This window comes from Phacochoerus africanus, chromosome 3 (assembly GCF_016906955.1).
Source record: "Phacochoerus africanus isolate WHEZ1 chromosome 3, ROS_Pafr_v1, whole genome shotgun sequence".
In the NCBI taxonomy this organism is placed as follows: Eukaryota; Metazoa; Chordata; class Mammalia; order Artiodactyla; family Suidae; genus Phacochoerus; species Phacochoerus africanus.
In genome coordinates this window covers 188910749-188924413 of record NC_062546.1, presented here as the reverse complement: position 1 = coordinate 188924413, position 13665 = coordinate 188910749, and the positions used below count along the sequence as shown (strand labels likewise).

Sequence of the window (13665 nt, the reverse complement as noted above, 5' to 3'; positions counted from 1 at the left end):
ACAAGCTATTATTACTCAGACACAAAACTGACTGATAAAACAAGTCTTTGTTAAATATTTATATAAAAAAGGAACAATGCAAGTCAAAATAACTTAGGGAAAAATTAAAATGAAAAATGGAGTGAATTAATTCTGCTATGTAGAAAGTTAAGCCATTAGATGGACTTAATTTTGTTTTGACAAGGGAAGGATTTGGGGGGTTGAAAATTCAGCAGTGATGGCATAATTCTGATTTAAATGTTTGTATTCAGGTGACATAGTCTCACAGTGAAAATCAGGTTAAAGTGTTAAGATCAACCACATTCTGTAATTTCTATGGAAAAGTTCAGTAAAATATAACTTAAGTAGCAGTGTTGCTTATAGGTAATTACAAAAGGGTGATATAAAATACCCTACCCTGTTGAGGTCTTCCCCATGATTATTAAGTAGTTTGATGATAAGATAACTATAAGTCCCCTAATAAATACTTTCCATAAATAGACTACTTATTGCATATCAATATCGTGAGGGATGACAGAACACCTGCCTTGCACTACAGTAGCTCTTGACAGTGATCTAATGGAAAACACCTGGCCTGAGAAATGCATCCTCTAATAAATACGTTAATAAGAAGTGCTCAGAATTTGTTGAAACGATTATTTAGGAGCCCCAGCAAGGGAATACAAGAAGCACATTCCACAATCCAAACAGTGATCAAAGTGGCCATTCTTCCTGCTCGTCTTGGCACACGTGCTGGTCAGGCTGGGTTGATTAAAGAGGGGATTAACTCCCTGCTGTCCCAAGTTTGTTTGAATGCACTGAGCCTGCCTGCAACCCTGGCTGGAAGCATGCTGGACTTGAACTCTCACTGTTTTCTCTGCTTCATTCAAGTCTGGCAGGTTGCAAGCTCACAGTGTTCCTTACTCATCCTTCACTAGGGTTTCCATAGTTGCTGAACTAAAGTCTGTGATATTCAGTGCTGGCAGAGGCTAGATCCTTCCTGCAAAGAAGGAGCTGGTTTCAGCCATGAGGGCCCCTCCTTTCCCAATCTTTGCCCCAGGCTAGGATGTTAAAAGACCTGCTCTGATCTTGAATGTACCAAGGGATCCATATAAAACACATGCAGGAGATGACGTGAAGAACACATTAGGGGGGAAAAAAAATCACATGATGATAACTGACATTGGTGATTCCATCCAAAGCCTGTTCTTGGGGGTTCAGTTCCATTTTCCCATCTTAGAAGATCTGACTTCAGAGTCAGGCTCACTGATGATTCCTGTCTGTCTCCCCTTTCTTGTCCATTTCCAGACCTAACACTGCCTTGTTGGATCCAAGCTCCCCTGAGTTCTCTGCCATGGTATCGGTGGGTGATTGGCTCCAGGCCATTAAAATGGACCGATATAAGGATAACTTCACTGCTGCTGGTTATACGACACTAGAGGCTGTAGTGCACATGAACCAGGAGTAAGTACTCAGCGATGTAACACGAAAGGGTAAATCTAGATTTAATAGTATTTTCCTTCTTTTGCTTTGAGCTGCATAATCATCCTATTCATTAAAAATTAAAAAAAAGAAAACTGGAATGCCTTTCATCTTGATTGATTGAGTGTAATTTTGCACAGCCTCTCTAAAGCGCCTACATTGTTGCATTCAACTGCTTAATTAAACATTTTAATACACCTGCCTTGTTGTGCTGTATTAATTGTGGCTGATTCAAATGTGTGTCTGCATGAAGCCCGGAACAGAGATTCTCAGCCCTCATCACTCTCTTTCCTCTCCCACTTTTTTCTCCCCCTACTTCCAGTGACCTGGCCAGAATTGGCATCACGGCCGTCACACACCAGAATAAGATTTTGAACAGCATCCAGGCGATGAGAACCCAAATGCAACAGATACACGGCAGAATGGTTCCCGTCTGAGCCAGTGTTGAATAAACTCAAAACTCTTGAAATTAGTTTACCTCATCCATGCACTTTAATTGAAGAACTGCACTTTTTTACTTCGTCTTCGCCCTCTGAAATTAAAAAAAAAAAAAAAAAATCTGCAGCATCGCTGGGGTGTACAGATTGTGGAAACTGTGGGGCTTACAGAAATGACAACCGTCATTTGAATTAGACCTGGAACAAATTGTTTCTCGAAGGACTTCCGTCCATCACCGATTTGTAAAATACATGTGCTTGTATAAAGAGAACACTGCCTCCGAGTTTTCATGCCGTATGTGCTGCCAGACACTGAGCTTCTCCGAGACATCCCTAATTTTCTCTCCATTTGGAATTACAGCTGTAGCGTTTTGTTTGTGGCATTAATTACAATCATCCTTCTCTCACTGGAATGAAGACTGTGCCCAGGACCATTTTGGAAGGACTCAGCTGTAGCTTCTAAGGCTTGGTTCCTACCGTGGATAAAACCTAGGTGAACACCATGTGACTCACCAGTGTTGTCTCTCAGTGCTCGGATCACTTGCTTGGTTTCGATAACGAGGAGGGCTGGAAAGGAAAGTGGATTTTAAAATAATGATGATAATAATAAAACCCAAGCTACCGTACCCTGACCTGGACAAACGAGGTCTGTTGCTTCGGGTCCAAGGCTGTGCCATATGTCTTATTTGGGGACTCTATAAACTTAATCGTAACTACCTTATGGCTAGTGGACTGTGACAATCTTGTGTAGGGAACTTTCATACTTCCCTCCTTTAAAGAAGAAAACCCAAGTCTACAAGGTAAGGCCAAAAGAACTGGCAATGAATCTTTCTCTGATGGAAAAACAATTTTTTAAAAAAACTTTGTCTTATGTGAAATACTGAGCAGTAATGATCTTTCGTGCCTATCAGGTTGTCTGGGGCTCTTTCAAGATTTCAGCCTTTTTGGCAATGGGAGAGGAGACCCAGAGCAGTATACAGTATAGCTTCTGTGCTCTTCCCCTGGGAAGAGGTGAACTAGGAACTAAATGATATCAGGTTGGGGAGGACGGTGTCTTAACCGCCACCGGCTGTGCTTTCTTTACATGAGTGCTCTCTTGCCCTTTGATGCCCTTCCTTCATGTCATACATGCTTACTGAGCATCTTTTGGGTACCAGGTGGTAACCTCTAACCTTGGGTCACACACATGCCCCATTCTTTGGGGAATTTGCTTCAGTTGAGGAGTGCTGGAGGGTCTTTACCATTAGTCTCATTTTTGGTCCTGCTCCAGTAGCCTCTGTACCAAACTGGATCAGCCAGGGAGGATTTACCTAGATGTCAACGGTGAGACTTGGAAGTCACCTTGACTGGCTCATTATCAGAAAGTGACCTACTAAGAAACAGGCTTTTCATCCATCAAGCCCATTAACCTTCAGTACTTCTACTGTAATCCCAGAATTTTCCTCTTAAAACATGGTTTTGTTCATTCCTACGAGCAAATAGCCTAACTTTTTTGACTGGACAAAATTTAACTTTTTTGAACTTTTCCATTTTTATCCCTTTTAAACAAGAGCCTCTCTCATTTAATGACCTTTCCCCTGCTTGATTTTATCCTGAAAGCTATTTCTTATAGAGCAAGGAATGCTAAATTTGATGCTGTCACATCGTGACAGTTTAGTAAAAACCTTTTTGCAACATTAGTTGTGAAAGCTTTTCTGTTCAGAAAGAATGTGAAATTTGTTTTTTTTTTTTTTTTAACTACTCCAATGGTTTTTTGTTGTATCACCACTTTTGCTGAAGCCTGGGAGTTCTGGATATTCATGTTAAAAGTTGACCAACATAATGGGGGTTGCTTGCTTTAAAAAATATGTATATATAATATATATAATTTTTTTCCTTCTGTAAACCTATGTTGTATTTTTTTTCAATCCCCTCAGTCCAATTCAAAGAAGGTAGCATAACAGTGTTAGCTTGCAAGTAAAAGGAGAATGCGACCTCGCATACATTGAATAATTAAAAGTTTTACTTTCCTAAAATCAACAACTTAAGACGAAGTATTTTTCTAAACATTGAACATGGTCCAAGCAGAACATCTCTAAAGGAGAGTGTCAATTCTAAGATGTCCTAACACGTTAATGCTATATACTCTCCTGGAGTTGTTTTGTTACATCCCAGCAAGTATCTTTGTAAATGAAAATATTCAAGTGGGAACCGAGAGAAAAGAGGAATATAAAATTCCTTCAAAGGTTGTCTTCTGAATCTTAGTTTTAATACCTTGTCTGAGTTAGAGCCCAGACCAATGGAAAGGCCCCCAAAATATTTTCTGTGTGTCTAAAATACCATCTAGTAGCAATGGAAGTGGAACTCCACTGTTCCCAGGAGGTTAGAAGAGATATGTGAGGACAACAGGAATGTTGGGTGGGGAGCCAGACTCTGGCATCCAGACAGCTGTGGATTCCAAAGCCAACCAAGATGTTGACACTGGGAAGTTCACTCTGTGTTTGTTTATAACTCAGTTCCTCCACCTGTAAATTAGAGATAATGACACTTTAATAATAACACCTTTCCTCACACATGGTGCTGTTCAGTCCTACATAGAAGATGCTGAAATTCATAGCAGAAAGGCATACTCTTCTTCCAAGGTTGCCCAAGTGTTATTCACCCATCATTCCCTTGTGAACACAAAATGTTTTATTGCAATGGGCTGGATTGGGGTAGACTGAAGTTCAGTGGTAGGGAGCCAGCCAGATGAAGCTTCTTCACTTTCAATGTATGTATGAGGATTTGGAGGTAAATGCCTGTCTATACAAAAGATGGTAGACCAATCAAATCACTCCTATATTTTTTAGGCTTGAAATTCATGGCATTGTTCTTTTATAATTGGGAAGAGTGAAATGTACAATGTACGCCTCCTCCTGGTGAGGAGTTCCCGTTGTGGCTCAGCAGTAACAAATCTGACTAATATCCGTGAGGATTTGGGTTCGATCCCTGCCTTCTCTCAGTGGGTTAAGGATCCAGTGTTGCCGTGAGCCGTGGTGTAGGTAGCAGATGCAGCTCAGATCTGGTGTTTCTGTGGCTGTGGCTGTGGCCAGCAGCTGCAGCTCCAATTCAGCCCCTAGCCTGGGAACACTTACATGCCACATATGCAGCCTTAAAAAGAAAAAAAAAACAAAAAACTCAATGGCGATAAAAAGAATTGGATGGTCAAGACACTTTGATGTCTTCATGAACTGATTCAGAGGAACAATGCTTTGTTTATTTAGTCACCATGAAAGTCACATCTTTCACTCCTGACCTCACACAGACCACATGCTTTGTCTGATCTCTGTACAAGCACTTCCCCATGATGAAGGGGTTGCTTGAATTCAAAGAAGAAAAGAGGGTTTATTTTTCTCCCTCTTATTCTGGCATCAGCCAGATAATAAGCCTCCACGTTCCCACACTTCTCACTTCCAAATCCAATCCCTTTCCTATATACATCGAGTCTCCAAATAGCCCCCTGAATATTACAAATATATTTCTATCCAGGCATTTAGTGAAGGAGGGGGTTGGCAGACACAAAGAGACGTGGTTTTGAGATGACTCCTTCTCTTCTAAGGATGGAATTGCAGTTAGCAAAAGAAAATCACCTTCAAAAAGTGTACACAGCCATATGGAGTTGGCTGTACTCCCTCAGCGTCTTTAAGGTCAAATTCATGTTTACCTTGTCCTGCATGCAAATACATGCTGTCTGATGGAATCCCCTGCGCATTCACATTTTAAATACTGTGTTTGGTAGACTCACTGATATCCAGAGAAGAAACGATGGGAAAAAGAGAGCCCACTGTTTCACAATTGTCAAAAAATGAATGGTGTTGACGAGTGGTTTCTTGCATATCTTGGTAGTTATGCCCTTGCCCACATTTATAATTTTAAGTTGCTTAAGAAGTAATTATATTTTATTTTATTTTATTTATTTATTTATTTATTTTTGTCTTTTTGCCTTTTCTAGGGCCGATCTCACAGCATATGGAGGTTCCCAGGCTAGGGGTCTAATCGGAGCTGTAGCCGCTGGCCTATGCCAGAGCCACAGCAACTCGGGATCGGAGCTGTGTCTGTGACCTACACCACAGCTCATGGCAATGCAGGATCCTTAACCCACTAGCAAGGCCAGGGGTCGAACCTGCAACCTCATGGTTCCTAGTTGGATTCGTTAACCACTGCCTTATAAAGGGAACTCCAAGAAGTAATTTTTTATCTGAACAGGTTATAAGAAAACTTTATTACTCTCTCTCCAAACAGACTAAAGTATTTTCCACAAGGAACTAAATTTTGTTTATTTCCCTCACACAATAAACATGCTTGTATACAAAACAAGTAGGTAAATAACTGGTTTTGCAAAATAAGAAAAATTATCAGTAAAGATACCTTTTGTCCTTAACCTTTGCTTTCCACTTGAGGCCACTGTGGTGAAAGTTCTAGTCCAAGAAGCGATCTTAATGGAAAGTTATCAAAAGGAGAGAAGAGGAATTGCTTCCTTTGGCTTGAGGTGATTATTTGATGAATGAGAAGTCAATGAGAAGCCACAGTGGTTCCATTGCATTGGGCCAGTCTTGTTGGATTCTAGGCTGTTGGGGCTGCCAGGGCAGAGTTGCTTTTTGTGGGCTTCAGTCCCTAAACCCTCCTTCACTGTGTCCAGGCCTCTCTCTAGCTGTTACATGCAGATCGTATGGATTTTTTGCTAATTAGATACCCCCATTCATTAGAAGTCACTTTCTTATTTAGAAAAACAGCCAACGCTTTTTATTTCATAGTCAGCATTTTTCCATCATATTATTGAATATTGATGGATTGTGATGTTTCCAGTTTTGTCCCTAAAATACACAGTTTCCCTCTTTGGAAAGACTGGATGCTCTCTAGGGCTTGTAGAGCAGTTCCCTTTGCATCCTTTCACCAGCTCTAAACCCTTCTTGCACAAATGAACCATAACAAGGGAGAATTTTCATTTCATAGGAAGGCCATTCACCTAGTGGGGAAAGCCTGTCTGTAGACTCAGACAGTGTGGCTTCTAATCACAGCTCTGCAACTTCAGAATGTCTGACTATAGGCAGGTTGTTTCGCTTCTCTGTGCTTCAATGTCCGCAGCCATGCAATACAGATCTAAATAACAAGTACCTTAGCCAGAGTTTTTAGAATTAAGCTGATAATGAATATTCTTTGTGGTTAATTCTAGTTATTGTTTTTCAGAGGAGGAAAGATAGAATTTCTGATCTCCTCCCTGAATGCCTTCCTGAGCCATCCTGCCTTCTCTGTACTTTAAGGGTTGACAACTGGCTGGCAGGATCAGTTGGTGTTTTGTCTAAAATCTGTTTTTTTTTTCTCTCCAGGGAGTAGATTCTGCTTTCTTGGCCTCACAGCCCTTCCTGTTGATGACAAAGCCCACAGAAGCAAACAGAACACACCCTCCGCAGGTCCTCTGAATTCGAATTCTTCGGCTTCTACCAAGCCGGTTCTGGAGCAAAGACACTGATGAACCAACACCCATACCTGCAAAGAATACATGTCTGACTTTCAAATCCCCTTTCCCGGTGAAAGAAACAGCAACCATTGGAGCGTCAGCATTCGTTCTCCGATTGCACTGAGGAATGTCCTGTCTGGCAGCACCAGCTCTGCAGAGCCCTTGTTCCCCAACTCCTTTGGTTTTATTTATATGTATTTCCATATTGCATTCCTGTACCATCCCTGCCACATGGGTGTGGCAGCAAGTGACCGAAGGCTACAGGTTTTACTACGGACACCAGGTCAGGTGCCGCCACACAAAACAACGCCAGTTCCCATGAGCTGCCTACGATATGCATTGCTGAAGTAACGTTCTACCCAGGGTGTGCCATCACAGTGATATAAATATATTATTTTTTCCTAGACTAAATATGAGCTGACTATCTCTTTTGATGTGTGTACATAGGTGTGCGTGTGTGGGCGCATGTGGATGTGCGAGTGCGTGTATAAGCTCGGGTTCAGAGCTGCCTGGGAACATTGTGGAATGCTACACGTGGAGGGTTCTGGTTTGCCACCAGTTCTGAGGTGAAGAGCCCCACGAGCTGGTGGGCCTGGAGACCATGCCCCATCCCTTAGAAAGACAGCCCGGAAGCGTTAGATGTCCTGTATCTATAAGTGTGCTTTGTAGCAGCCACACTAACCTTAATAAGTCACTCTACAGCTTTGGACAGAGGCATTTTTCCCCTTAGCAGTGGAGTCATTCTAGAATATAAATCCTCAAAACCATGAATTCTCGATTGAACTCCTCATCTGAATCACCCGTTCCTTGGTGGAGGGAGAGAAGGGGATGGAATCTGTCTGGTAACCCCCCCAATGGAATACGAGTAACCTTTGTTCTACTGCATAAATGGACTTGTCGAATGCGAACAAATATATGCAATTCATACGCTTTCAGAGATGAACGTAGACGTGTGTGTCAGCTTCGAGAGGATGTGTCCTGGATTAATACTTTGTTTCCCAATGTCACAGAAAAATACATGCCAGTGACTCTTGAGGTTCTCATAGTTGGGATCAAATGGCCTCAAGCAATTTCAGGTTCCCAATGTACACGGAAGGTTCTACAGTTACGAATATGCAGCTAACTTCTATGGCCCTCAAATGTGCATCAACCTTCTGGAATCTGAGATCCGGTGTGTGAAGATCCAGTTTTGATCTGATGTGTATACCAAACTCCAGCAAACATACTGCCATTTTTCAGAATCTTGAGTGGCTGCCTTGCTTATTCTAAGCTGTGGTTGCAGAAACTGTGGCCGTTTATATAAGCTATAACATCAAATCAGGGAAAAAAATGGGGGGGAAGATTCTGAACCCTATGTTGTTGAATAAGTAGAGAAAATCATCCATAAATATTTATTACATTCTGACAGGGTGTATGGCATTGTGTTCTCATAACTATGCCAGAGTGACAGAGTTAATTCACCCCTTTGGGGGGACTTTAATATTATTTTTAAAGGGATGTGCCTATGCATTAATGCCTGAAAAATATGTACGAAGAAATGAGGTTGAATCTCTGAGCAGGTTATCTTTCCCTGGAGGTCAGGGCAGGACACCAACTTCAGGGGCTGTCTCTAGCCCCAAGAATGAATGCTGCCCTCGTGAGCTCAGATGCTAAGTCATTAGGCAGCATTAAGCTGTTCCCCTGCCACCAAATCAAGTAGCTTCACCATGTGTCCGCTGGCCCCAAATTATTTTTAACAATCTTAAGAATGAAATGTTTCGGTGTGTTTTAAAAATGTTCTTTTGAAGAAAGCTTGTGCTTGCTACACTGCTGGTGTGTGTGTTTTTGAGACCTCTTTATTCAATCTGTGAAGGATATGTGTATTAATCCATACACACATAGAGCCTCAATATTTGTCTGAAGACATTTAAATTCTGACCAGTCAAGGAAAGTTCTAGAAGCAATATTTTCACTTCTTTAACATTCTCCAAATGACATCAAGCATTGATACACACTGAAGAGTGCATTTATTTTTTGTATCACTCCCAAGTATGTTGGAATATGCAAGGACTGTGGTTAAAATTAGAATGTATAAGGCATATTATAATTTAGTTCATACTGAGAAATAAATTAACAGAACATTGCTTGGTTCAAACTTGTTCCAAAATTTGAGCAATCTCTTGAGTTAGACATAGAAATTTTCTATTTTGTTTTAATTTGTCAAGGTATTTTTCTTCCCTTCATGAACTTTAGGTACACATAACTTATGTCATTTATTTATGGTCTTTTATACCTAGTTTGTAAAATTGTAAAATAGCAAACTAAATGCAAAGAGTTTGCATTTGAAAATAATAAAGTAGTTGCCGTATACAAACCTGGAATCTAGTTGTCTCTTTTCAACAATTTTTGCCATGTGCATGGTGTTTCTAAATTAATTAATCTATAGCTGTCATTTGGGTAAAACACAAAATCTTGAATTTGATCGAGTGTACATATTTAGAGGATAAGTGTTGACTTCTAAATGGTCCTTGCCCTTGAAAACGATGCATTAGCAAATCTGACTTAGAGTCCATGAAATCCTGTATCCCACTGCAAATAAGACTGAACTTTGGTTGGATTCAGGCTCCACCTCTTACCAATCATTCAATTCAGGGCAAGTTTCTTCATTACCATATGCCCATTTCTTTGTCTATAGCATGGCGATTACACTGCCAAACGCTTTCATGAAGACTAAATACAGTAAAACGTTAGCATGGTGTCTAGCGTCTGGCCAGTCCTATACCCTCTCTAACATCTTAGCTACTGATCCAAGCGACCAGCTGTGTGTCTTTACTCTGGGTTTTTAATCCATGATCCACAGATCCATGAAAATGCAACACTGGTGCTCCAAGGAGGTCCACAAATTTTCCAAACTCTTGGGGCAGATGATAATGATTATATGCATGTTTTGATGGGGAGAAAGTCCATAAATTCTATCAAATTTTAAGTCGGTGTGGGATATAAAGATATTAAAGGCCATCATTTAAGAATAAATGCTCACCTCATGATATTATTTCATTCAAAAAACTACCCATTGACTAAGATCCTTTAATTAAAAATCAGGCTTAAGACTAATTGTAATAAATTAACCAAAGTCTTTAAGTGCAACTGGGTTCAGAGAGCGAGGGCATGGCTTGTAGTGTTATCAGGGACATTTTAGATGATGAGCCTTGCCACGAAAAGAATCTGGGTTACATCTGATTATTTTGTATTGATTTCTCCCTTAACACCCCCCACCCCGAATAAGCTGTATGAATAGGTAGATTAGTTGACAATGTATTTGTAGTTGGAAAGAGACAGTGCTTGATGTTTTCTCCCCCGACTTGTTTAGTCAGATAGAGAAACAACTGCGTTATTCAGGATTCTCCAGTGAAAGAACTAATAGAAGATACAGATCTCTCTCCATCCAGCGATATAAAGATACAGGTAGAGAGAGAGAGACTTTTTATGAGAAATTGCTTAAGAAATTATGGAAGCTGAAAAGTTGTGTGATCAGCAAGCTGGATACCCAGGAAAGCCAGTGGTATGATTCAGCCCAAGTCCAAAGGCCTCAGACCCAGAGGAGCCAATGGGGTAAGTCCCCACCTGAAAATGGCAGAAGATGAGATAAGATGTCTAGGCTCAAACAGTGAGGCAGGGAAAAGGTGTCGAGGGGATTCTTCCAAGTCTGTCCTAATGTAGTAGATGATGCTACCCACATTATTGAGTGGACCCATTCTATGGAGTCCACGTATCCAGATGCTAATCTCATCTGAAAACCCTCCCCCAAATAATATTTAATCTGGGTACCCCACAGTCAGTCAGTTTGATACATAAAACCTTCCCAACATCAGTATCTTCCCCTACATTTTCTAGAAAAAGCTGGACCAGTGGTGTCAGAATTGTCACATGTAATCTTAGTCATTTCAAGATTGATTTCAGTCTAATGTAATATGGGATTTTCTATTATTGGGGGGTAATGCATGCTGGCTTCTGTAATAAATGACCTCATATTCTGAGTGTCTAAAGTGTTATTTCCAGCTCACATCATAGCCTGATGAAGATTCAAAGACAATTTTCCAAGTGGTGCCATGGGAATCCAAGCCCTTTGCCTCCTGTGAGGCCACCATGTTCATCATGTGGTGTCTGAGGCCCCCATGTAAAGGGGAAGAGAATGGGGAAGATGGTGTTGAAAACTTTATGGCCAGGCCTGGACAGGACCTGTGTTCCTATGTCTGTGATTCACTGACCAGAACCTCACCTGTTGGGAGGCTGGGAGGTATGCATAGGAAGAGGAAGAGTGGAGCAGCTAGCCCAGTCTCTATCACAAGTAGAGGAGTCCCATGCACCTAGAAGAGGTCAGGGAAAACTTCCCGTGGAAGTCAAGTGCATCTACAGGCTTTATGTGACCTCCCTTATATGTGTCCAGTGGTCATTTCCCAGAGATGCAGACGAGCTCGAGCAATGTTCAGACTCGTTACAACAATTTGCACCCTTATGTATCCAGATGCCTTAGGGATTGCATTTTCTTTTCTGCATCACTTCAGCTACTCGCAACCCACTGATAAGACAAAAAAAGTACCTGCCTTTTAGGGTTTAAATTGCCTTAGCCACTCAGTTTCCTGAGGAGGAAAGGGGGGGGGGGGGAAATAGGGAGCATAGAATAAACTCCAATGCAAGCAATGGAGTTGAGATGTTGTTTTTCCTCTAAATAAAGCTACATGCAAAACCACACCACCTTAGCCCCTTGACATCCATCAGATGGACAAGACCCCAGAGGCTTGTTCTGAGACAGTCTAAGAATAGGAGCTAAAATGCAGGCTTTCATTCCTTCAAACCTCTGCAAACACTTAACCACATGCCAGTCATGTACTGAACTCTGTTTACTTAAATACAACAGCTTTATGCAGAAGTACTCTTGTGCCCATTTTACAGATGAAAATACTAAGGTATCGATTGGTAGGCAACTAGTCCAAGACTACCCTGCTAATAAGGATAGGAATTTAGGGTTTAAAGACATATAGTTGGGCTCCAGAGATTACCTGTAGCCTCTATTCCCACTGCCATCTTGTGTGATGAACCCGGATTGCTCCCTCTGACCTGATGAATCAGTTTGTCATATGGGTATGTTCCCATTTGATGACCCTGCTACACGCCACTGTGATCAAGTCTATCCACCCGTGCATTCTTCCCTAAACACTGCTTGCCTGTTCCTGTGCCAGATGGCTTCCTTTTGATGGATTTCTCATGTTAATTATTTTTGGTAAACGCTAGTAAAACAGCTAAACCTTCCTTAAGGACAATGTTCATTTTGCTTAGTGTTTTGTGAGAATTGATTCCCAAAGTCTGCTTTTCACTAACAGTAGAGTGTAATCTATTACCACTAAGATACCATCATCTGATATATAGTGGGGGAGGAAGTAGTGATTTTCCTTAATTATCATTTTCATGTTCTAAGCATAAAAGTCACAGAGAGCATTTCTCAAATACCATTCTTCATTTTGATGATGGCCTGTGACAAAGAGGCTGGTCATTAACCAAACAGAAACAAAAGAGGGGTCCAAAGATGAGAGAAAAATGAACTGAAGTAGAAGCTGAGCCTGATGGAATAAAAAAAGTACAGAGACTTGCTGCGAACCCTGCCTTGGCCACTTCCTGTGTGACTTGAACAAATCACTTATCCCAGCCGCCACCCACCCCACACCCAAAACTCAGTTTACTCATCTTTAACATGGGCGTCAGTGATCCCCACTTTGTCAGAGTCTTGTGAGAATTCAGTGTAATCAATTCTAAAAAAAGCAGGAACAGTAAACCCATGTGTCTACATGAGCCAGCTAGGCCATGTGAATGAGCTGTGTTGTCCAAATGTGACACAATAGAGAGTAGGTAAGTATTAAGATAAAACCTTAGATTGATAAGATGTTAATGAGCATTATTAAATCGATGGCATGATGGGGCCAGAAGGGTTTGGCGGTCAAATAAGATTGGAAAAAATAATGCCCCTCACTACTCTCTTTTAGAGATAAGGCATTTTAATTTAATAGAGGAGGACATTAAAGGCTCTGAGAAGTTGTGCACTAAAGGAACCAATTTTGCCAGTTTAACCTAGGATTTCCCAAAGATATTTGAAAATAAAACCCAGAATTCCCATGGTGGCTCAGCAGTAACGAACACAACTAGGATCCAAGAGGAAGCAAATTCAATCCCGGGACTTGGTCAGTAGGTTAAGGATCCGGTGTTGCCGTGAGCTGTGTGTGGTGTAGTCGCAGACACGGCTCAGATCTGGCATTGCTG

The 13665-nt window shown here is 41.2% G+C and overlaps 1 protein-coding gene across 2 annotated transcripts in view; it reads left to right on the top strand.

Annotated features, from left to right (window-relative positions):
* The window catches only part of EPHA4 (EPH receptor A4), a 150404-nt gene extending 142619 nt beyond the window's left edge, over positions 1-7785 (top strand). The window contains exons 16-18 of one of the 2 annotated variants that reach the window (XM_047773621.1): positions 1288-1443; positions 1784-2698; positions 7244-7785. In XM_047773621.1, coding sequence (XP_047629577.1) covers positions 1288-1443; positions 1784-1898 — 271 coding nt within the window. In that variant the 3' untranslated portion in view covers positions 1899-2698; positions 7244-7785. Of the gene's footprint in view, positions 1-1287; positions 1473-1783; positions 2699-7243 lie in introns of those variants that run through there. The other variant, XM_047773622.1, reaches the window with a different exon arrangement.
* The last annotated feature ends 5880 nt before the right edge of the window (positions 7786-13665 follow it).